At 43.0% G+C, this 22,103-nt stretch overlaps 1 protein-coding gene across 1 annotated transcript in view; it reads right to left on the bottom strand.

Moving 5' to 3' along the window:
* Positions 1–22,103, bottom strand: part of LOC138395858 (rho guanine nucleotide exchange factor TIAM2-like) — a 415,009-nt gene that overhangs the window by 51,967 nt on the left and 340,939 nt on the right. Inside the window, 5 exon segments of the mRNA XM_069488873.1 lie at positions 9,628–9,891; positions 10,964–11,056; positions 13,172–13,250; positions 13,517–13,621; positions 15,401–15,562. Of these exon segments, the coding sequence (XP_069344974.1) occupies positions 9,628–9,891; positions 10,964–11,056; positions 13,172–13,250; positions 13,517–13,621; positions 15,401–15,562 (703 nt within the window).

Genomic DNA, 22,103 nt, shown 5'->3' with positions numbered 1-22,103 from the left:
TCACGTCTCGTGTCTTGGACTGAGCTCATGAGCCTGAATTTGGGATTAAGTATAGAAGTTCATTTCCCACCTTCAGGGTAAAAAATATACTCGAATTACTTGCACCACAGATTCAACCTCAGGATGTAAACAAAGCCACGGTTCTCTTCTTAGCTACAAGTTGTCATTTCCACACTTTAAACAAACCACATTTTAGATATAAAACAATTAGCATCTTGTTGAAAAATAAAGTTAAGGTTGAAATGTTGGAAGTGGAAGACCTGGCTGTTTTTCCCTTATTCCTCTATTCTTTACTTTTTTTTTTTATTTTAGAGATAGGCTCTCACTCTGTCACCCAGGCTGGAGTGCAGTGGCTCGCTGCAGCTCACTCTTGGGCTTAAGCGATCCTCCTGCCTCAGCCTCCCAGGCAGCTAGGACTACAGGCACACACCATTAGACCCTGCTAATTTTTTCTTTTTCTTTTTTTTTTCTTTTAGAGACAGGGTCTTGCTATATTGCCCAGGCTTGTCTTGAACTCCTGGCCTCAAGCAATCCTCTCACCTAGGCCTCCCAAAGTGCTGGGATGACAGGTGTGAGCCTCCATGGCTGGCTTCCTTTACCCATTTATTCATACGCTCAAGGAAATATTTACTGAAGCTCTATTCCATGCCTGGTGATTTACCGGTAATAAAATAAACACAAGTGAGCTAGAGTCTCTGTGCTGAGCGAGGACAATATAGCTCCACCTACCTACGTGCTCTGAGGGAGGGGACGGCAGGGATTGTCCTGTCACACTGTGCCACCCACCCCTCAGCCCGTGCCGGGCTGGCCATGCCTTCTCACCTCTCATTGGGACTTTCAGTAGCTGCAATGCCCGTCCCCTGCACTGGCACCAGGGTGACCTGTGTTTCTAACACACATATCCAACTGACCACTCCCTGCTCATCCTTCCCCCTGTAGATCTTTCTGCTCGGGCTCCTCTGCCTGGCCCTGGCTCACCTGCCTCCTATCACCTCCTCCCTCTTCCCCATTTGCACCCGAGTCTCCCTCCCATCCCGAGTTACTCACTCACCTCCCCACAGCGGGACTCCCCCAGCCAGTGCCTGGAATGCTGTCTGCCGCCGCCTCTGCCTCCTCATTCTTCAGGATCTAACACAAGGGAGACCCTCCCTCAGAAGCGGCCCTGATAACCTGCAACCGAGTTTGCCGCCCCTTGTGTATTAGGACAGCCCTTCTCCGAGTGTGGTGTGCGGAACCCTGGGGTCGCTCAGACCCTTTAAGGGGTCTGCAAGTTCAAAATTATTTTCAGAATAATATTAAATGTCATTTGCCTTTTTCTCTCTGAGGACATTGGCACCAAACTATACTAGTTGTCACTGTACTCTTCATCACCACACACTGGTATTAAGAAACACACCAATTTCACTTAAGAATGTCCTCGATGGAGTAAAATTTATTAATACTTCTAAATGTCCACCCTTGGGAACATGCTCAGGGAGTATACACACAACTCCAGCTGCACCCTGAACAAGGTACAAAGGTAGTTTTGAGGAAAAGCACTTACACAATTGTGTTGAGAGATGAATTGTTTTTTTTTAAAAAAAGATGTTACTCAAAAACAAGTGATAGAAAATATTTTCTTTAACGTGAACAAAGTGATTCACAAAGTGAATCTTAGAAAATTCATATTCACCATCATGAGCTTCTCAATACTTTTCCAATGGTATTTGAATGTGATTTTTAATATTCTATAATGAAATGTCCACATTTGAAAGACCTACATAACTCAGTGATTCTGTATTTCCAAATAAACAATGTGTATTAAAACATCACACGTAAGTAAAAGATTTATTCAAAGTGCAAGATAAGCCAATGGATTTTGCTGTAACCAAGAAAGAAGAGCCCGCCAAAAACATCTCAGATTCCACAAAGCAACTAACCTTGAAGAAATGACCACTCGTTGGGTTGGGTGTGATTATCGAAGAATATCCACGGTTATCTGAAACAGCTATTAAGAGACTCCTCCCTTTTCCAACTACATGTATCTGGGGTGAGGATGGATTTTCTTTAAATAACTTCTACCAAACAATACACTGTGGCAGACTGAATGCAGAAGCAGATATGAGAATCCAGATGTCTTCTATTAGGATACACATTATGGAGATTTATAAAAATGTAAAATAAGGCCATCTTCTAATCATTTTTTTGATTCAGGGAAACATTCCATTAAAATTATCTTCGTTGTGTTTACATGAAATGGATTCATTGTTACATTAAAATAAATTAATAAACATGTTGGAAGTTTCTCAGTTTAAATTTCTAATACAAGTAAATATCAGTAGCTACAGATATAGCCCATGTAACTAAAGCTCTTTGGGGTCCTCAATACTCCTCAACAGTAAAGAGCCCAGAACGAGACTGACAAGCGTGAGAACCGGGGAATTGGAGCGATCAGGTGGACTGTGACCGCCGTCTGTGCACACGTCTGCCCCTCACCGCAGCACCCCAAAGACGGGGGGGACTGTTTCCTCACGTTTGTGTCTCTGCCATCAAACACAGTGCTTGACGTGTAAACACAAATTTTTTATGTTACAGTTCTGGAGGTCAGAAGCCTAGGGCCACAGGGCTGCATCTCTCTGGAGCCTCTAGGGGAGAACTCTTTCCATTCTTGTCCAAATTCGGGGCCACCTGCATCCCTGGGCTCGTGGCCCCATATCACGCTGACCTAAGATAATGCAGTAAAAACAACACAAAAAAATGCCCCAACATCTTCCCCAATACATAGGGTTCTCCAGACCAGGATGAGAAAGAAACTAAGAACAGTGATTACCTCTGGAAGAGAAAGAGGGTGGCTAAGAACAGAGTGGGGGGGAATTTATCTATTTTATTAATATTTAACACTATGTGTCCTTTACTATGTGCCAGGTACTGTACTATCTAGTGCCAAATATTAGTGCCAAATATTTCTAAATATTAGCCCATTAATCCCATAAAAATCCCAGGCCATTTTACAGCCACAAAAACCAAGCGTAGAGAGGTTAAGTGACTTGCCCAAAGCCACACAGCGGGTGAGTGGGCAATCCTAGACCCAGGGCTTCAGCCCGGGTCATCTGGTTAGTGTTCATCCTGGCTACTAACCACCGCCCTCTACAGCTCAGGGGGACCTTAGCTACCACTGTTTAACCTTCTATACTGCTAGAATTTCCTACCACGCACAAGTATTACCAATCCAAAAACGTGAAGATACCGTCACAATATAGCTGTCTCTAAAACAGCTAAAAAGAAGATATCCACACTTGGTCCTCCCTGATGGTCTCAACTCCTTCCCAAGGAGGAATAAAGTCAGAAGCAGAATTCATTTGCAAGCCCATTACAAAAGACGGGGAACAAAAGTGGAAACACAAACAAGCACCATTTGGCAGCCAGTACTCACAACACCCACAGGAAGAGTGAGATCTTTTTTTTTCCTTTTCCTTACATAACAGGCTGCAAAGTTTCCTCTTCCCAGCGGCTACACAGTCCCACAGAACCGCTACTGCACAGAGCGCTGGCGCCCGCTGCATGCACAGGGGACCGCGCACGGCACCCCAAACCCCACATGTCTATGCAGAGTGGCATACCCAGCAGCTGCTCCACACAGCGCTCTCCAGAGGATTTCTGTAGGTTTGTACCTGAAAGATGTATTTACACTGAATGTTCAGAGAGAGAACACAAGGCTGGTTTTGACTCAAAATGCTGGCAAACTTCATTTACCAGCGTCTCCCCGGACCCCAACAGTGCTTCTTCCTCTTGCCACGGCGTCCCCTCAGCACCAGCCACCCCGGCACGGGCTAGGGGGGCATCATTCTGCCTACTGCTCCCCTGATCAGAGCCTGTGAGGACCACACCTTCATGGAGACGGCTTCCCAGTGCGGAGCAGAACTTAGGTTTTACAGGGAACCCACAGTAATTTATTTATTCATTCTTTTCCCAAAAACATTTTTGAGCATTTATTTCACAAGGGACTTCTGATCATTAAACACAATACTTTAAGACCCTAAGGAATAAGGCTACAGTGTTGGGACAACAGAGTTGACACATACACTGGGGCAAGTTTTTCAAACCACACTCCAAGGTCATTAAATGACCAGACAAGTCCTCTGTATTTTATACAAGGCAGGGGAAAGAAACATGTGCCATGATATGTTATAAATTCCTGCAATTCAGAGTTTTCTACAATCTGGCCCCAACAGATGTTCCAGCCTTTCTCCCTGTGACTCCTACCTCCAGCCTGTGTTCCAGGTGGCTCTACGAGACACGCCGTTCCCACCACCAAGTCCCCCACCAGCCCTCCAGGGCCACAGCCTGTCCCGCTGCAGTGCTCAGACCACATGCTGACCCTTCCAGAAACCTTTCTCCCACTCTCACCCTGAGGGCCCTCTGGGTGCCTTTGCTCTCGCAAACAGAAAAATTAATGGGAATCCCACCTCTGACCTCTAATTCTCTTCACTGTGAAGATTTTTTTTTAAAAAACAGAAAACCATAATTTACAACTACTTTTTACTTTTCCCACTCAATTATAAGCTTCTTGCCTGTATACAATAATGTCTACTTCATCTTCATATACCTTCAACATTTGGCAAAAGGTTATTATTTATTAAATAAACAACTGAACAAATGAATGACTGAGAACAGGAAAAAGGAGATTAAATTTCCAAACCAAACTCAGTTTTCTAAGGGAGTGAGTATCCAAGGATTAACTCCCTGCACTGCCAAGGGAAAGCCACACACTTCCACCGATGCAAGTGGAACTATCTCCGACACGCGAGAAACTTTAATTCTGAGACCAAAGTTCCATGTCTTGGTAAAACCAGTGTTTCCCAATCAGATTTAAAAAAAAAAAAAAATGCACCACCCATCTTTAGGAACACTAATATGTTTTTACATCTGGGACTCTGGGGCGTCAGCCAGCCAGACTCGGTAACAGCAGTTTTACACACAAACAGAGCATTCTCTGAGCTAAAGGCTCTTAGTCACCCTACACAGGCTATGGACACCAAAATGCCCTCACGCTCACAAACAGGAAATCAGAGGGTTTGCTCTGTGATTCCTCCCCCTGGTGAGGAGCTTTATAACGGACGCCCACATTCCCAAGAGCAACTCATTCCAAAGAGCAAATTTACGTCTTAGCGGCTTCTGGTAGCTTGAGACTCTACAGGACTCATATGTCAATTTTAAAAGAGAGTGATGCAAAGAGAGGGGGTCAAAAGAGAACCTCAGGCTGCAATGACCTTAATCATCTGCTAAGCATCTGTTGGGCTTACAGTGTCTAAATGGGAGCAGGAACACGGGGCTTTTCTATTTCGTCTCCTATGAAACATTCCTCCAATCGTTAACAAGGTGGTATTAATAGCTGTTTATAGACGGAGAATTCATTAATGCCACAGCAAGTTCAATGTTTACATAAAGACTTTGTTCAGGAACTCTACGCCCAATGAGACTTTCTTAAAAGCCGCTGGAATTTTTCTAAAGATGGCAAACACCAGAAAAGGGATTTTCATACATAAATCACAAAAACAACATTAACAGGATCCCAGTATAAACAGGGCTGGTACATCCCATCCCGTCAATGGTGGCCTTTTTGGCTCTAAAATAACACGGGCCTCTCTGGGGAATTCCAGTGGTAAAATTAATTCTCTCCATAAAAAGTCTTTACAGACGATATTTCCGCTCAAGTCAAATACAAATACAGCCCATGGACGTTTCCTCTTTCTACTGTGGATAACTGGAACAGAAATTCAGACTCCTAAAGGCAAGAATCAAGCGGTCATTCATTTCTTAGGAAACAGAGGAATTTAATATTAAACACGCCTCAATTCTCAATGTGATCCTGTCTGTTCTCCCTATAGCGTGTCACAGGGGTGGTGGAGGAAAGCCAGTGAGTGACTGCCGCAAGTTCTCTGCCACTTAGCGGATTTGCTGAATGGGACAGTGTCTCCTGAGCACCGGCTGAGGAACAAATGAGGTGACAACAAGTCGACTTGCTGCACTCTGAGCACACTGAGGATGACGGTGGAGGTTTGGGGCACACAGTCCCCAACTGGGGAGAATAATGGCAAACAGGCACAATGGCCAGCCTCTGCCAAGAACTGTACGCGTATCGACTCTTTCATGCCTCAAACCCTCAGCAGAGAGGGGCTCAGGAAACAGAACTTGCTGCTCAAGTTCAGGCCCACCTCCTTTAGACTAATGGCCCAGAGGCAGCGTGAGTGAGCGCACCCAGACACCTGCGCTGGCTCACCATGGAGCTCGCACTGCCCGGAACCTCCTGAAGGAGGCGCCCTGGCAGCACGACCCAGGAGTTTGCATTTTTGTGAGCTCATCAGGTGACTCTTATGCACCATGAAGTCTGAGACCCATGTCCCTAAATGTCACACGCATCAACGAATGCCAGATACCAGGAGGATGCTGTTCTAGAAACACACAGAACCCGGGCAGCAACGCACAGCCATTCCCCTGGGACCTGCCACTGCGACTGACACTTCTTTCAGTCGGAGATAGACAGAGATGAGAGAGGTGAGAGGGAGAGAGAGAGAGATTGATTTTGTTTTCCACTCAAACCTGATCAAAAGACCAAAGCTAATCAATATAAATTTCTGGATATCTGACTAGAAATAAAAGTAGACCCAAAGCCCTGAACTCCATGTAGGTTGTTCCCAGGGTTTCACACGTTTCAAGCACTCAACAGGGGGTCAGTAAATTTCCTCTTGGATGGTCAAGAGATGCCCAAAATAACTGCTTTAAGGCTTTCTTATTCTTCCCCCTTCTGATATTCCCATAGTTTCTATTTTTAAAGAAACAGGTCTTCTCTTCTTGACCTGTTCTAGCTCGCTGGTTTTTATAACAGACAGAGGATTGGCTTCTTCAGAAAAAACAGAACCTTCCTTCTTTCCAAGTACACGACTACCTTCCAGGGACGCCAAGGAAACATGAAATTTAGGGAAAGACAGACTCCGAAGCGATTCTCACTAAATATAATTCAAAGTTGTTTTAAAAATTGTTTTTCAAAGTCATTTAAGTTTTGATTTGTGTAAGTTTTAATTTTGTTAGTAAAAAGACAGGATTACTGTTTTCTAATTCAAGCAAATCAAAGTAATTTTTAATAAAACATGAAGCGGCAAAGGAGAGGGAAGAGAAGGAGGATGACGTTTTCAGAGTTCCTGCCGCGTAAGGAGCTGGGCTGGACACGCCCCAGACACGGACCCCGTCACACTCACAGTGGCCCGCAGGGGCGGGGGGTGGGGGGGACCTCAACCTCCAGATGAGGAAACCGAGGCTCGGGGTCTTCATTCGGACTCCCCCAAAGCAGAGTCTGAGCCAACGACTTGGGTACAGAGGTTTACTGGGAACGTGATCCAAGAAGCCCAAATGAAAAGGAGGGAAGGTGACAAGACGGACAGAAAGCCCATGCAAGGTGCAAAGGGGAGGCTGCCGTGTGCAAGGGGGCTCCATCCTAATGCCTGTCTGCAGATGAGGCCTGCACTCCTGAACTGTCTCCCCAAGGGGTGAGGAAGCTGGCGGAGCACCCAAGGCCTGACCTCACTGGTTGAGGGCTGCCCCGAAGGTCTGCCCGTATTCCCGTCACCACCCATCTCTCGCAGTTTCCGTCAACACAGGCTCCTTTTGTAATCGTGACGTTCCGTACAAATGAGAGACTTGGTCTTTTTTCTCTTTTAGCCTCTGATTTCTCACCTACCCACCCTTACTTTCTTCCCCCCGACCCTTCAAAGTGGACAGACTTCCATCTGAACTGTTCACTCACAGGCATTTAACTTTCTTCACAAGCGACACAACTACTTCAAACAGAAAAAACAATCCATGTTTGCAAAGTGTTTGGGAAGACAGTCCATCATAGCTGTTTTGGTTCCAACACAAGCACATCACTATGGAACAGTCACCCGGAGCTTAGGAAAGGGACAAACAGCAAAACCCAGGGCACGGGGGCCAGTGTGCTGCCTGGGAGAATGTCACCCCCACAGAGCACAGTCTTGCCAGGAAACCAGGACGGGCTCCCGCCTGGCTGGTGGTGAGAGAACCCGCAGCCGCATGCATGGCGGCCGTGCAGGCACCTGCAGGAAGACTGGATGTGGACACGCTGTCACCACTTGGCTAACTGAGCTCTCTGGAGGGACTAGGTAAGTTTAAAGGGTTAGACTGTCAGCGTGGCTACCTAGGATGAGCAGTAGAAAGCTGTCTCACATATCCAGGACTCTTTATTCAGTTTCCTTGCAAAAAAAAAAAAAAAAAAGTGGCAAGCAAGTTTAACTCCTCTGCTTGATCCTTGCTATTAAAAAACAAAAAGGAAAAAGTAAATGTGTTGCCCCCCCTTCCCGGTTTTGCTGCTTTCTATAGGAATTCATTCCTTCAAGTACCAAAAGTATTATAGACTCTACAGTGATTTCTTATTAAGATAAAATACACAGAGATAGAACACAGATAGCAAATGTATCCCTCAAGAGTAATGAATCCAAGGAATGGACACATGCGTGTATTACACGGAATACTCAGGCCCGTAACAGCGGCCCAGGGTGGCTGAATCATGGGCCTAATATAACCACGTAATTAATTAGTTCCATCATAATTTTTGTTTTATGACACTCGCTTTTATATGCCAATAGGCAATTTAATGGTATTTTAAATTGGAGGAAAACCCCAAGAGAAGAGGAGAAAGCACTAGATACCTTCCTGAATCACAAATCTTACAATCTGATTTTTTAATTCCAAAAATGACCTAATAAACTTCCTTTATAATTAAATCCATCCTCACAACTTCTCTTTTGTGTTTTTCATTCATTTTTGGTAATCATGGAGAGATTTCAACTGGAAATCCATTATCATCGCAATTAAGTATAAAAATTACTTTGTGCTCTCCCAGGATAAAGACCCCATGTTTGGTCTCCTGCGGAGCTTGACCAGCGTCCCCTAGGGGCACAGAAGGAAATGACACATTTTCAGGATTAGCTGGAGCCTCTAATCTACTTGACTGCAAGATATGAAATATGCACGAATGATAAGCTCAGAAATTCAAATCTTCAAATGATTTCCTCGTATGCAAATTTTAGCTTAAGAAAAATACACCAGCATACAATTTTTCATTTTTAGGCCTTCTCAAAGTTTTAAAATTCATGACCTACATTTGAAGTTTGCTGTTTATTGAGAAAGTAGGACTTAATAAAAGAGGTAAAGAACTGAATTGTATCAACTGTTCTAAGATTCCCCAACAGACTACTGCAAAATGGTTTTGCCTTAGATTCAACTAAATAAGAAAAATCCTTCAACTTTGGCATTTATGTAGGCTTTCATCTGCCTTCGATCACAGAGCAACTACTATACTAAATATTGTGGGTTACTTTTAGAGAGTCTGTGATTTTTTTAAATGTTATTTTGTGTAAAAATAATGATTTTCTATTTTCATGAAAGTGCTATAATTACTAAATGCATGGAATTTTGATAAAACCTACTCCAGTTGGCATCTGTGTTCTTCTTCTAATAAACTAGGAAACATTCTTTGAACAGCTTAAATAATCTGAGTTTGCAAGCAAAATTACAGCCTAAAAATATTGGCTGTTGATACCAGCAGTTAAGAAGGAAGACAGAACAAAGTCTTACCATTTGCTGTGTTCTTTTTAAAGTTATCCAGGAATTCCTCCAGAAGTTGCGACTGATTAGGAGGAGGCAGCAGACTCTTCTGGTCCCTGGAGAACAGGTCACTGTCTGACCAGGAAGTACACAGGGTTGCTTTGGTGTCTGGAGGCCGGGCAATGAGAGTGAGTCCAACGCTCTTCTCAGAGAATAGGGCCTCCATCTGCTTAAGGTCAAGATCAGATACAGCTTCCCCATTTAAGGTCATGATTTCATTGCCCTTTCTCAGACCTGAGAAGCAGGAAGGAGAGCAGGAAGATAAAGGACAGAGAGAGATTACTGAGAGAATACTTTGAGATCAAAGAAGGCTGCAAACTCAAACCATGCACTTTTAGGGGCTGTTTTGTTTGTTGCTTTCTTCAAAGAAAGCACCAGCCAGGCATGGTGGTGTGTGCCTTTAGTCCCAGCCATTCAGGAGGCTGAGACAGTAGGATCGCTTGAGCCCAGGAGTTCGAGGCCAGCATGGGCAACATAGTGAAACCCTATCTTAAAAAAAAAAAAAAAAAAAAGCAAGCACCAAAATGTACAAAATGTATAGTATTCAGATGCCACTAATAACAAAACAAACTTTAGCTCTGTCAGAGCTGATATTAGAAGAAATTGTTTGAAAGATAAACAACTTTTCTTCTAATATTCTGATGTTAAATGCCCTGGGAAATAACATTTGTTTTACCTCCGTTTGTCTGTCTCTCACACTCTCTTTCTCCCTCCATCTGTACACATGAATATATACTCTCTCTTTTACCTTTTTTTTTTTTTTTGAGACAGAGTCTCACTTTGTTGCCCAGGCTAGAGTGAGTGCCGTGGCGTCAGCCTAGCTCACAGCAACCTCAAACTCCTGAGCTCAAGGGATCCTCCTGTCTCAGCCTCCCGAGTAGTTGGGACTACAGGCATGCACCACCATGCCCGGCTAATTTTTTTCTATATATATTTTTAGCTGTCCATATAATTTCTTTCTATTTTTAGTAGAGATGGGGTCTCGCTCTTGCGCAGGCTGGTCTCGAACTCCTGAGCTCAAACGATCCGCCCACCTCGGCCTCCCAGAGTGCTAGGATTACAGGCGTGAGCCACCGTGCCCGGCCTATACTCTCTCTTTTAAACACACACACACACACACACACACACACAAAGGCTCTCTCTATCTATAGACATATGCATTTTCAATTAAACTCTTAAGTTTACTTTCTCTAAAATTCCAGGAGAAACCATTTTGACAAAACTGTAAAAAGAACATCTCACTAGCCAGAATGCATGCCATAGTTTCAAATTAAGAGCGAACAGAGACGTGGTGTGCCACACAGACCTTCCCCATATGCCAAGCCATCGGGGAGAACGTCACTTATAAATATCCGGCTGAGATGCTGATGTTCGTCCACCTGCGCCGTAACTGCAAATCCTAGGAATGAAAATAAAAGGAAAAAGAAGTCTAAATTCACCACACTTGTTAATTTCTCCAACCCAGGCAGCAGTACTTCCTTGAACATCTATTCTCATAAGTATGGTATGTGTTGAGAAAATCTAAATTACAACTATTTTGAAAGCACAAATATCTAGCAGGGGCAGAAAAAGAAAAACATGTCATATCAGAAGGTTTAAGCAATATAAGAAGAACACAACATTATTCAAAAGTTCCATATACCCATGTTCGTAGCAGCATTGCTCACAATAGCCACAAGGTGGGAATAACCCCGGCGTCCATCAGCAGATGAATGAACAAAATGTGGTCCCTACGTGCAATGGGATAGCAATCAGCCTTAAAAAGGAGGAAAATTCTGGCACATGCTGCAACATGGGTGAACCCTGGGGACACTGTGCTAAGTGAAATGAGCCAGTCACAAAAAGATAAATACTGTATGAGTCCACTTATACCTAGAGTAGTTACACTCACAGAGACAGAAAGTAGGAAGGTGGCTGACAGGAGCTGGGGGAAGAGAGTTGGGGAGCTGGTGTTTAATGGGTACAGATTTCAGTTCAACAAGATGAAAAGTTCTGGAGATGTATGGTGGTGATAGCACAACAATGTCAATGCATTATGTACTTAATGCCACAAAACTATACACTTTAAAGTAGTTAAGATGATAAACTTTATGTTATGTGTATTTTACCACACTTAAAAATTTTCTTAAAATGTTTAAAGTTGAGACCAAAAAATACTTACTGAAATACATTAAATTCAGTTCAATACAAAAACTATCTGTAGAGAAACAACTACGTATGAGGTTAAGCACTTTAAGAAGTAGAAAAAATGCTTGGATGAATATAGCGTTTGCCCTAAATACACGTGACTATTGTGCCAAACCCAGCGAGACGGCTCCTCCTCTAAACGCATCTCCCGGACTGGAGCAGTGTCCTCCTCTCCCATGCCACAGTTGGGAGCATGTTTCCAAGTCTTGGTCCCATAATGCTGGGAGTTCTTTGAGGACAGGAAGAGTATCCTGTCCCCTGTGTCTCCTCCGTGCCTCTGGCAGAGCCTGTCAGACTATGGTCTCACCAGAAGGCATCTTTGCAAGTAACTCTATTCAGTCACTCAGAAACGAAGAAGATACACAAATGGCAACTGTGGAAAGCAGACTGAAGGGGAAGACAAGTAGACAAAAGGCTAAGAGGGCTTCAGAGGAAAAACCAATAAAACACTGGGGTCAAAGCACATTTTACAAATTAAAAAACAAAGAATAAATCACAAAAAGGAAATTTTAACATATAATTTTAACATATTGTTGAATTAAGTCATTTTAAGGAAAACAACATGTTGTAACAACATATTTAACAAGATAATAAATAGTGTTGCTATAGAGATATTTACTGATCATTATCTAATCACTGAGTTCCTATGGTGAAAGCTCATAACAGACCTGAATGAGCTTTAGGACATGAGCACAGTCCATAAAGAGCTTAGAGCCAAGTGTAAATATAGATGAATAAAAATGCAAGAATTAATGCTACAAAGTGATTTTGGAAGTGCTGACCCTTAATTGTTAAAAACTCGGGTAAGAGTAAAGAGAAGCTAAAGCACTCAGGTAAGGCTTCTCTGAGAAAGGGAGGCCTTTTGTTAGTTCTTGAAGGACAAGTAGGATTTATATCGGCAGAGAGGAGGGGTGAGAGTGCAAGAGAGGTGAGGGGTAGCTTTGCAGGTGGGAAGAGGAAGCCAAGAGCAAAGACACAGCGATGAGAAGGACCGCCATGTGAATCACGAGTTACCCACTCAGGGCTGCATCTGACGCACAGTAAATTCACTGTTGTTACCATCACCATCATTTCAAATTTCATATCAATTTCATATCAGTTTTTATATTCATTCCTTTCAGTACTTTGGCATTTTTCCCAAATATTGATACCTGTCTTTTTATCCTGCTAATATCTAATAAATGGAAATGAAGGAAGAAAAAGGAAGTTCAGAAACCATATTCATATATTCGGAAAAAGTGAACGTAAAGGAAAAAATGAGGTCCAAACATGCTGGCACAAACTAGGCAAGAATAGGCTTCTCTGACGAAGGTGTTCCTTAGCTTACCGAAGTCAGACACGCTCCCAGTCTTCGTGAGCTGTACGTCATAAACATTGAGTGGAAAGACTTCTATTTCATCATAAACCTATGAAAGGTAAAAAATAAATAAATAAATAAATAAAATAAAATAAAATAAATAAATCAAAGGATTTGATGTTGTAATGTCTTAAATTATTTTGACACTTTTTTTTATAATAAATCAAGAAAGCTGTTAAGATATCCTTTATATGGATACTGTTTCCTAACTAGATGCCAAATTTAAACAGAAGTTTTCTCCAAAACCACATTTTCAAAATCAAAAGGCCATGAATATGGTTCAGATTTCCCTTTCTAACGCTAATGCACACTCACCTGTTCTTGCATATACTCATACGGCGCAGGGACACAGCATTCAATGTTGTCATCTACTAATTTCCGAAGTTGTAGGCCATAGTGGCTGGGTTCTAACTGCCTCATCTATAAAGAAACAGACCGTTATTCAGATTTTAAATGTTCTTCCTGTATTCATCACTGTTCAGCAGGCTGATTAAAAATCAAAATGGAAGTCTCCAAAAAAAATCCTATATACAGGCCTGGAGCAATGGTTCACACCTGTAATCCTAGTACTCTGGGAGGCCGAGGCAGGAGGGTCACTTGAGGCCAGGAGTTTGAGACCAGCCTGAACAAGAGGCAAGGAACCATCTTTATGAAAAACAGAAAAACTAGCCAGGCATGGTGACATGTGCCTGTAGTCCCAGCTACCCAGGAGGTTGAGGCAGGAAGATCACTGGATCCCAGGAGTTTGAGGTTGCAGTGAGCTATGATGACGCCACTGCACTCTAAGCCTGGGAGACAGAGGGAGACCCTATCTCCAAAAAAACAAAAAAAGAAAAAGAATACTAAATACTGTATAGAATTTGCTGAATTTAAACCTATTATAACAGCTCAAATTTAAACACTTGTATGCAAAAAAGAGGGGACAAATAATTATTTTTAAGGTTTTCTCTAAATGATATTGTTTATCACTAAAAGCAAGAGATGCATCTTAAGAAGTATGGTAGAATTATCTAAGAGTAGGCCTCTTACCATCTCAGCAAATGCTATCTCTTTAATATGTTGGTTGTATCTAACTTTGTTTCCCATTATTAAAGTAGAGAAATTTGTAAAATGTGAACAAATCTACAGACTTCAGAATTAAGAAATTCCTATTCCAAAAACTTTCAAAAGGAAAATGTGTACGCACATGCACTCACACACACACACACACACACACACAAACTTACCTTCTCTTTCTCTCTCATACACACTTTCAACAGTGAGAAACTTATCTCAGGCCTGTGCTCCAACTGGGTTCTAACTAACCCACTGCTTCTGACACCTTCTATCACTTAGAAAATTTACCAGTTTAATAACTGATATCATTGGTATAGAACAACATTGTTTGTTTTCTGAATAAAAACTTCATGTACTGGAGCAAAAGGAAATTAAGTTCATTAGGATATAAGCTACATATAAAAATATATAGTATCCTAAAGCTTCAAGTCAAAGTGAAAAAGGATAACTAAAATTAAACAATATCCACTGATATTAAATGTACACGGTTAAGAGTACCAAACTCTATATGCTTTTTTTCACCATTTCACATATTTGATTATATGTTCTCTGGAAACTTAAAAATAATAATATTTAAGCTGTACTACGCCACCTGGTGGTCTAAAAGCTCTGATATAATGTTACTGGATATTTTCCTCTTGAAGGGCTCTCTTTAAGACTTATCATAAACTTCCTTTTCAGATTGGGAATAAAACCCAGTCTGAGTAATGAATAAAACATCATCTTATATTAATCTCCATGAAGCCACTGGGAATTCTGTCAAGTTACTTGTTCAAGCCAGACAAATCTGGTCAAATTATTTAGGATTAAATCAAACTACTTTGCAGTTTATGTCACCTTCTTATAGAACATACTTCATGATTATTCTAGATTTAAAGATGTATATACAGAATTTCAGTAGAATAGCTCAGGTTCTTCATGAAGGCATGGGAACCTGACCTAACAACTCATTCTTCCAAAGGGATGAGGAACAGAAGGGAAATTAATAAATATGCTCATAAATATGTTAATTAATAAATGTGCTAACAAGCTTCCTACTGTAGAAAGTGAGGTTGTGAACACAACACAATGTAGAAGGCATCAGGATGCAACAAGGATGATTGCTTCTGTTCAGAAGAACATGTCTGCAGCAAAGCCCATTACCTTGCACGCCAAAGTCAGAATATCTTCCACTCTGTGTTCTGGCTTGATCGTAACCGTAACTCCTTGATTATCCTGAAAGTGAATATACGCCTGGCTTTCCCACGTGTTGTCTCGGGGAGCACCATCTACTGTCGAACCATATATATGCAGAAGTTCATCGACCTGTTTGCAGATGCCAAAAGAAAATGCAGACAGATTTGATAAGCAAATGAAAGGAACTACTGAAAGAACGTCCTCTTCATTTGTGGAGGATTTATAGTAGGCTCTTTCACACGCTTCCCATCACCGGCTTCTCACAACCCTCTGAGGCAGACCATGTTTCCTCACTGGTTTAATGCAGAGGAAACTGAAGCCAAGGGAGGCTGAGTGAAAGCCACCGACTCCTGGCCCTGCGTGTTCGTTCCTTTGCACTATGCCAACTTGTCACTGACACCAAGTTAGAGCACTGCACTCCATGTAAGGCCACTGAATATCCAATCGCTCTGCTCTAGAACTGTGGTTGAGAAGGGCTACTCTGAAACCTGCACGGAAGCCCCAATCCCTTTCCAACCTCCCAGGGAATTCCAGACATGCTCTCGTCCACGGCCACTGACACCTGCCTACATCCCAAGCGTGAACTGCAGGTGATCCAAGCTCAAGTCTCTCTCTCAGTGCTACTGTCCTATAAAATTAACCCCCAGTCCTGGGGAAATCTTTTCTCTATCCTTCAGCTATTTCACACGTAGACACTGTTAGAAAATCATCTTAAAACACCTACAAGGAAGCCTTTCCCAAAGAAGTTTAGTTTGCTAAACTAATTTGCAATTTGACAACTTTATGCTAATATGTACTTCTATAATTTATAACAAAAATAGCAAACATTTCTTAAGTAACTCAGAAACATTTTTCTCTGGCTAGGGTCCTGTATTAACATGGTGGTAAAGAAGAGATTTGGGGATCTGAAATCAAAAGTCACAGACTCTACCCTCTAACCAGCAAAGCGTGGCCTAGGACAAAACATGTACCTTGCTAAGTCCTGGCTCCTATTCTGTGAAAGGGAACATTATTAATATAATTACTTAAGTTTATTAATTAACAATACAAGCTTTTGTGAGCAAAAGAGGTCATATATGCAAACGACGTTACACTTCAGAAAATGTTACCTATGGAGTCAAAGTGATCACACTATTATATACCACTCAACATCCTTTAAAGTATCATCGATGGGTGATTTTACTTGGAACTCCATGAATTTTTAAACACAAAGTGAAAGATCCTTCTATACAGGATTTAAAAACTAGAATAGGGCTGGGCCTGGTAGCTCATGTCTATAGTCCTAGCACTCTGGGAGGCCGAGGTGGGAGGATCCCTTGAGGTCAGGAGCTCAAGACCAGCCTGAGCAAGAGACAGACACCATCCCTACAAAAAATAGAAAAATTAGCCAGGCGTGGTGGCACATGCCTATACTCCCAGCTACTTGGGAAGCTAAGGCACGGGGATCGCTTGAGCCCAGGAGTTTAAGGTTGCAGTGAGCTATGATGACGCCACTGCACTCTAGCCAGGATGACAGAGTGAGACTCTGTCTCAAAAACAAATTAATAAATACTAGAATAGATATATTAATAGTAAAGAAATACAAAAGAACAAAGCAAGGGAAGGATCAATCTTTCTGTGTTGTCTTTTTGAAAACGTGGTGCTCAACTCCAAAGTGACATTTCTGGATCTGTCATGGGTCTGTCACTTTCAGCACATTTTTCTGTTAGGATGATCACAGCCAGAAAAAACAACCCCTCACATGCTAAATCGAAAGAACAAGAGACAGAGCAGATGCCTGGAGCCAAGGACGCCAGGAACCGTCCTGGGCACCACTCTCTTCTTGGAGGTCCAGTCTCAGGTAGATCACATTTCTCCACCAGGTGCGTTGGCAACAAACAGGTGCTGCCTTAAAGGCACAGGCCCCACCTCTCAAGCTATGTTTGTCGAGCGGCGCACCGGAGCCCCAGCAGAGGTCGCTGTGGAGTAAGAAACCACAGGAAGCGCAGGGCCCGAGGAAGCCCAGCGGTGCCAGCGGCTGCCACGGAGCAAGCTGATGCCGCACTCTTGCAGAACAGAGAAAATGTACCTGAGGAAGGACCGGTGGGAACAGCCCTGAGAACATGGATTCACAGCTTTGCCCTTGTCACCCTCACCCTTGACGTCCCCTGCAGGGAGACTGCACTTCACAGGGCAAATGAAATAAACTCTGAACCTGCTGTCAGTTCACTCACCACTCACATTCTTCTCAGATGGACACCCACTGTTATGACCCCTATCTAACAGGTGAAAAATGAGGCTCAGAAACTTCTAGAAACTTGCCCAAGTTCACACAACTAGTGACAGAGGCACCTTGGGGATTTGAACCCTGGAAGCCTGTGCCAACCACCACTGCACTATTCAAAAATGTCAGCCTGGCAGTAACGCCCCTGAAAATGGGCACAACTTTAACTGCCCAGTTCTTTCTGTTATGCCACCACACGCGCCATGCTCCCGCTGAACAAAATGGCTCACCTGACATTCCCCAGAAAGGAGTGGTACTCCTGCTCTGGACCCAGCTCGTCCCACTTCCTGTGCCTGCAGTGACGGCAGCAGTGTTGAGACCACACGTATCCTGCAACCTTACTTAAAATGCTACCCCTTCTCTCCCATCTCCGCCCCAGCACCCCCAACGCTACCCGATTTACTTTCCTGTGTCCTTGGCATAGCACGTAGCGAAGCCCAGCTCACATCGTGGTCATTTCTAGGTCCCCTGCCCCAGTGATAAGAGGAACGACAACAGGGGCTTTGTGTTCCGCATTCTCAGTCTCCTTCATCCCTTAACACAGGGGCCCCAAACCCAGAACACACCCAGCACCGAGCTGGACGCGACTAGAAATCCCCAGTCATCTGCAGGGATGGAAGGCAAACGCTGTCCACTTTCAGTATCTTATTCCAATCTGTTTATACAGTGTCAAGTTCTTAAGACTCTCTAAAGTTTCAAGAAGAGAAATTAACAGATTATTAAAGGAGAACAAATCCTGGACAAGAGAAAAGTGTACAGGTAGGTGGAGGGATGGAAGGAAGGACGAAAGAATATTCCTACTATATTCAATTAAAGCTGTTCTAATGCCCTCTCTGACCAATTGTTTTCTGAGTCTACAGGTTGACCCAAGATCTAGGAAGTGACAGAAGAGGCTTATTGAAGATTCAGACCCTCTCAAGAGACCCCTCAATGAAAATTCAGATGTAATTTTTTTCTGTGTATAAGGCACATACACACACAAAACACACATATCCCCCAAATGTATATGATTCAAGAAAGATGAAACTTTCAAAGGAAGCATCAGGTATGTGGACTTAATTAATTAATTAGAACTAAAAAAAGAATAAGGCTATTTGTTGCTGACATATCTCCTGAGGTGGTGTAAGCTTTGCCCACTGGAGAGAAAGCTGGACTGATTCCCTCCAGAGGGGCCAATGCTATCCAAGCTGAAAATACACATGCTTTGATTTCAGCAAGTCAGATAAAACATCCTCCTACATTCTTTTCACAAAAGGAACACAGAATCTTGAAAATAAGCACAAAAAACTGAGCCATCTGGGAAACTCTTTTCTCAGCTTAATGCCCTTTTCAAAGGTGCTCTGTTAGATGAATCCTTTTAACCACACAGCCCGAACTCCACGGTTGGCTACCCCTGTCAAGACTGCTGCGGACCCATCCTGCCTCCTACTGCACTTCCCTACCTCACTCCAAAAAAATCTTTCCCAACCAGCCTGCTCGAGGTTTCCAGGAATTGGAGCATAAAAATGGAGGCAGCAAAAATGTAAGAGTAGAAAGACAACCAGGGTCAAAATCCCAGCCTTGTTAGGACGGGTATCTAACGTCTCTGTGCTTCCATTTCCTCACCTTTAACAGGGGTGGAGAAGAGCAGCCTCACAGGGAGGTCGGGAGACCGATGTGAGGAATGGCACTGGAAAGACAGAAACTGCACAGATCTTCGAGGACGAGCCTGCACTGTGGCATTGTACTGCACTGGCCATAACCCCTGTGACTCAGTGACAGCCACTATAAAGAACTGCTTGAGAATCACCCCCTTGTTCCAAAACCCCGAGGCACTATGGTGGCCGCCATTGCTCAGATCACCTTGCGGTCCAGCTCTGACCAGTCATCGTGAAAGGGAAACATCACCAAACTGCAGCCACGGCCACTATGGACTAACGAGTTAACGTTTGCCAATCACTTCAGCTCTCCTTGTAGGACAACTTCTACAGACGCATTTATTATTAATATTACATTAACAGTCCTGAAACCACATGTCACATCACTTATACTCAGTATGCGGCAAGGAGAGAAAATTGAAACTCCGTGTGTTCTCACAGCAGATGCTTTTGGATCAAATGGCTCATAATTACTACTTGGATCACTGAAGGGAAGTGACTAGCACAATCACAATCTGGCTGTCACAAACGGGCCCACACGACCACAGTGGCTGATAAAAGGAAAGTCTATTAGCAAGGGAGATGAGGAGAAAACACAAACGGGAGTTGCGTGCTCTCGGTTTTCTTCACGACAGTAAAATGTCATAGGGGAGAAAGTGTTTACATCCTTCTTGGGCTGATGCCCAAATATCAGTTGATATGAAAGGAAAACATAGCTAGCTGTGTACGCCTATGTGTATGTGTGCAGGCTACGGAGGGTTCCATACAAATACTCTGTTTCAACAGACGACCATACTGTGGTCAAGAGTAAGGTGTTTCATTCGTATTTTCCATTTAAGAAACCAACATTAAGGTATTCTTGTTTTCAGTTTGGAGCTAATGACTAATGTGACAATACTTCATTCACTCGCTGCCACAGAAAGTCGGGACACCCCAGGCCAATTTTCCAGGAGAGAGGGCCAAGGCCCAGGGGCTGCCACGGTTTCTGCAATGAGGCTTCTGGGGTGGCTGCCACCCTGAGGCTCTGTGGGGGGGTTGTTGTCACAATCTCCATGACAAACACCTCCCTCCAAGGCTGTATGAAACGCATTACTACTCATCAAGAGGTAGTGGTGAAAAGCTTTCATTTTTGGCTAGCCAAAGCATCCTTTAAAAAGTGCTCAAATAAGACTGGCTTGATGCCAACCTTAACAGATTTCGAATTAGGGTGACTCACTGTTGGACTGTTACTCGATGCACCAATTAGAGTGGAATACTTAAAAATGCACACGGCCCCTCCCTCACAACGGCCTCTCTGTGTTACACAAATGGACGTAATGTCTTTATGGTATAAAAATAGAGGGTTTGTGCAGGTTATAAATACTCTCCAAGAATGATTAGCAGAGGAAAACCAGTGAAATATTAATTATTCTGCCAGCTCAGGCAGAATTTTAAGTCCCAAAGATATTTAAAAAAAAAACAAAACAATTTATACCCTTAGTTCTATCTGCCATTCCATTTGAACCTAGTTATCTCGGTACTGCAGCACAGAAATGATAGCTGCCCCATGAAAATAGTCCTATAAATGAAAGGAATTTCTTCAGTGTCCTTACATCAGAAATAATGCTTGGTTAAAATAAACAGGAGTAACTGTTTAGATACATATGCTAAAAAAAAAAAAAAAAAACACAGATGCAGTAATAATACCTTCTTTTCACCCCTTAGAGCCTTGATGGGACTTGTTGATTAAGTCACAAGAAGATAAATTTGGTAATTTGAGCCCAATACAAATAAGCATTAAGCTTAATTCTCACCATAAATGGCTATTTTAGCAAAATTTATTTGCAAATTTTGCAACATAAAATCTGTTCACACAAAGTGCTTTGATGATATAATTTCTTAACTTTCAAAGTAAGAATTTTAAGTTGTTACACAATGCTGGAAGAGATACGAACCTAAATTTATGGGCTTTTACTGGAGATCAAACAGTTCTTTTCAACCATAAACAACTACATCTAATATAAATAAGTAGTCATCAAACTTACTGAGCGAGTACTACATCCTTAGCAGTGTGCTACAGATTGAGAATATACGGACAATCAAAGGGTACACAAACCATGCAGACCACGGGTCCCGATCACGAGCTTTCCTGGGAAACCCAACATACACACCTGACAGGACAGCCAACAGCAAAAGACAGTAAGTACACAGGAAGAACCAAGCAAGTAATGGTGATACAGAAACAACAAAAATCAAGGATGGTGCTATTTAATCTAGATTTTGAAACAGGTTCTCCATGTGTATAGAAACAAAGGGGCAGGGAAGGGAAATTACGTATTAGGAAAAGTGCCATTTTGATGGTATGATTGATAAAAAGGAAGGTTTGCACATGGTTTCCCCCATGGCTTGTCAAATCTAGCAAAAGGAGAGCAAAACACAGGCGCAACTGCAGTGGCAAAGCCTCCTGTAGGAGACGCTCCATCACACAACCTGCCCTCTGGCTTCCCCGATCTCTGGGGATGGGAGGTGAAGGGAAACAGGATTTGGAGGGTGGGATTTCTGACCTGTTCTGAGCTCGTTCTCTAGGAAGCAGGACACCTCAGGCAGGGCTGCCACCAGGGAGCAGTGTCAACAGCAGCACACTGAGCGGGCTGGGGCCAGCCACACGTGGGGGCAGAACATGTGGCTGTCTCTGTTGGACATTTTAGGATCTTGCTCCCCTGCCCAGGACCTGCCACAGTGTCTAACACTCCACCACTCTTAGTTTTTCCAAACTAAATTCCCAATTCAC

Source organism: Eulemur rufifrons, chromosome 15 (assembly GCF_041146395.1).
Source record: "Eulemur rufifrons isolate Redbay chromosome 15, OSU_ERuf_1, whole genome shotgun sequence".
In the NCBI taxonomy this organism is placed as follows: domain Eukaryota; kingdom Metazoa; phylum Chordata; class Mammalia; order Primates; family Lemuridae; genus Eulemur; species Eulemur rufifrons.
This window is presented reverse-complemented; position numbering and strand designations above follow the sequence as displayed.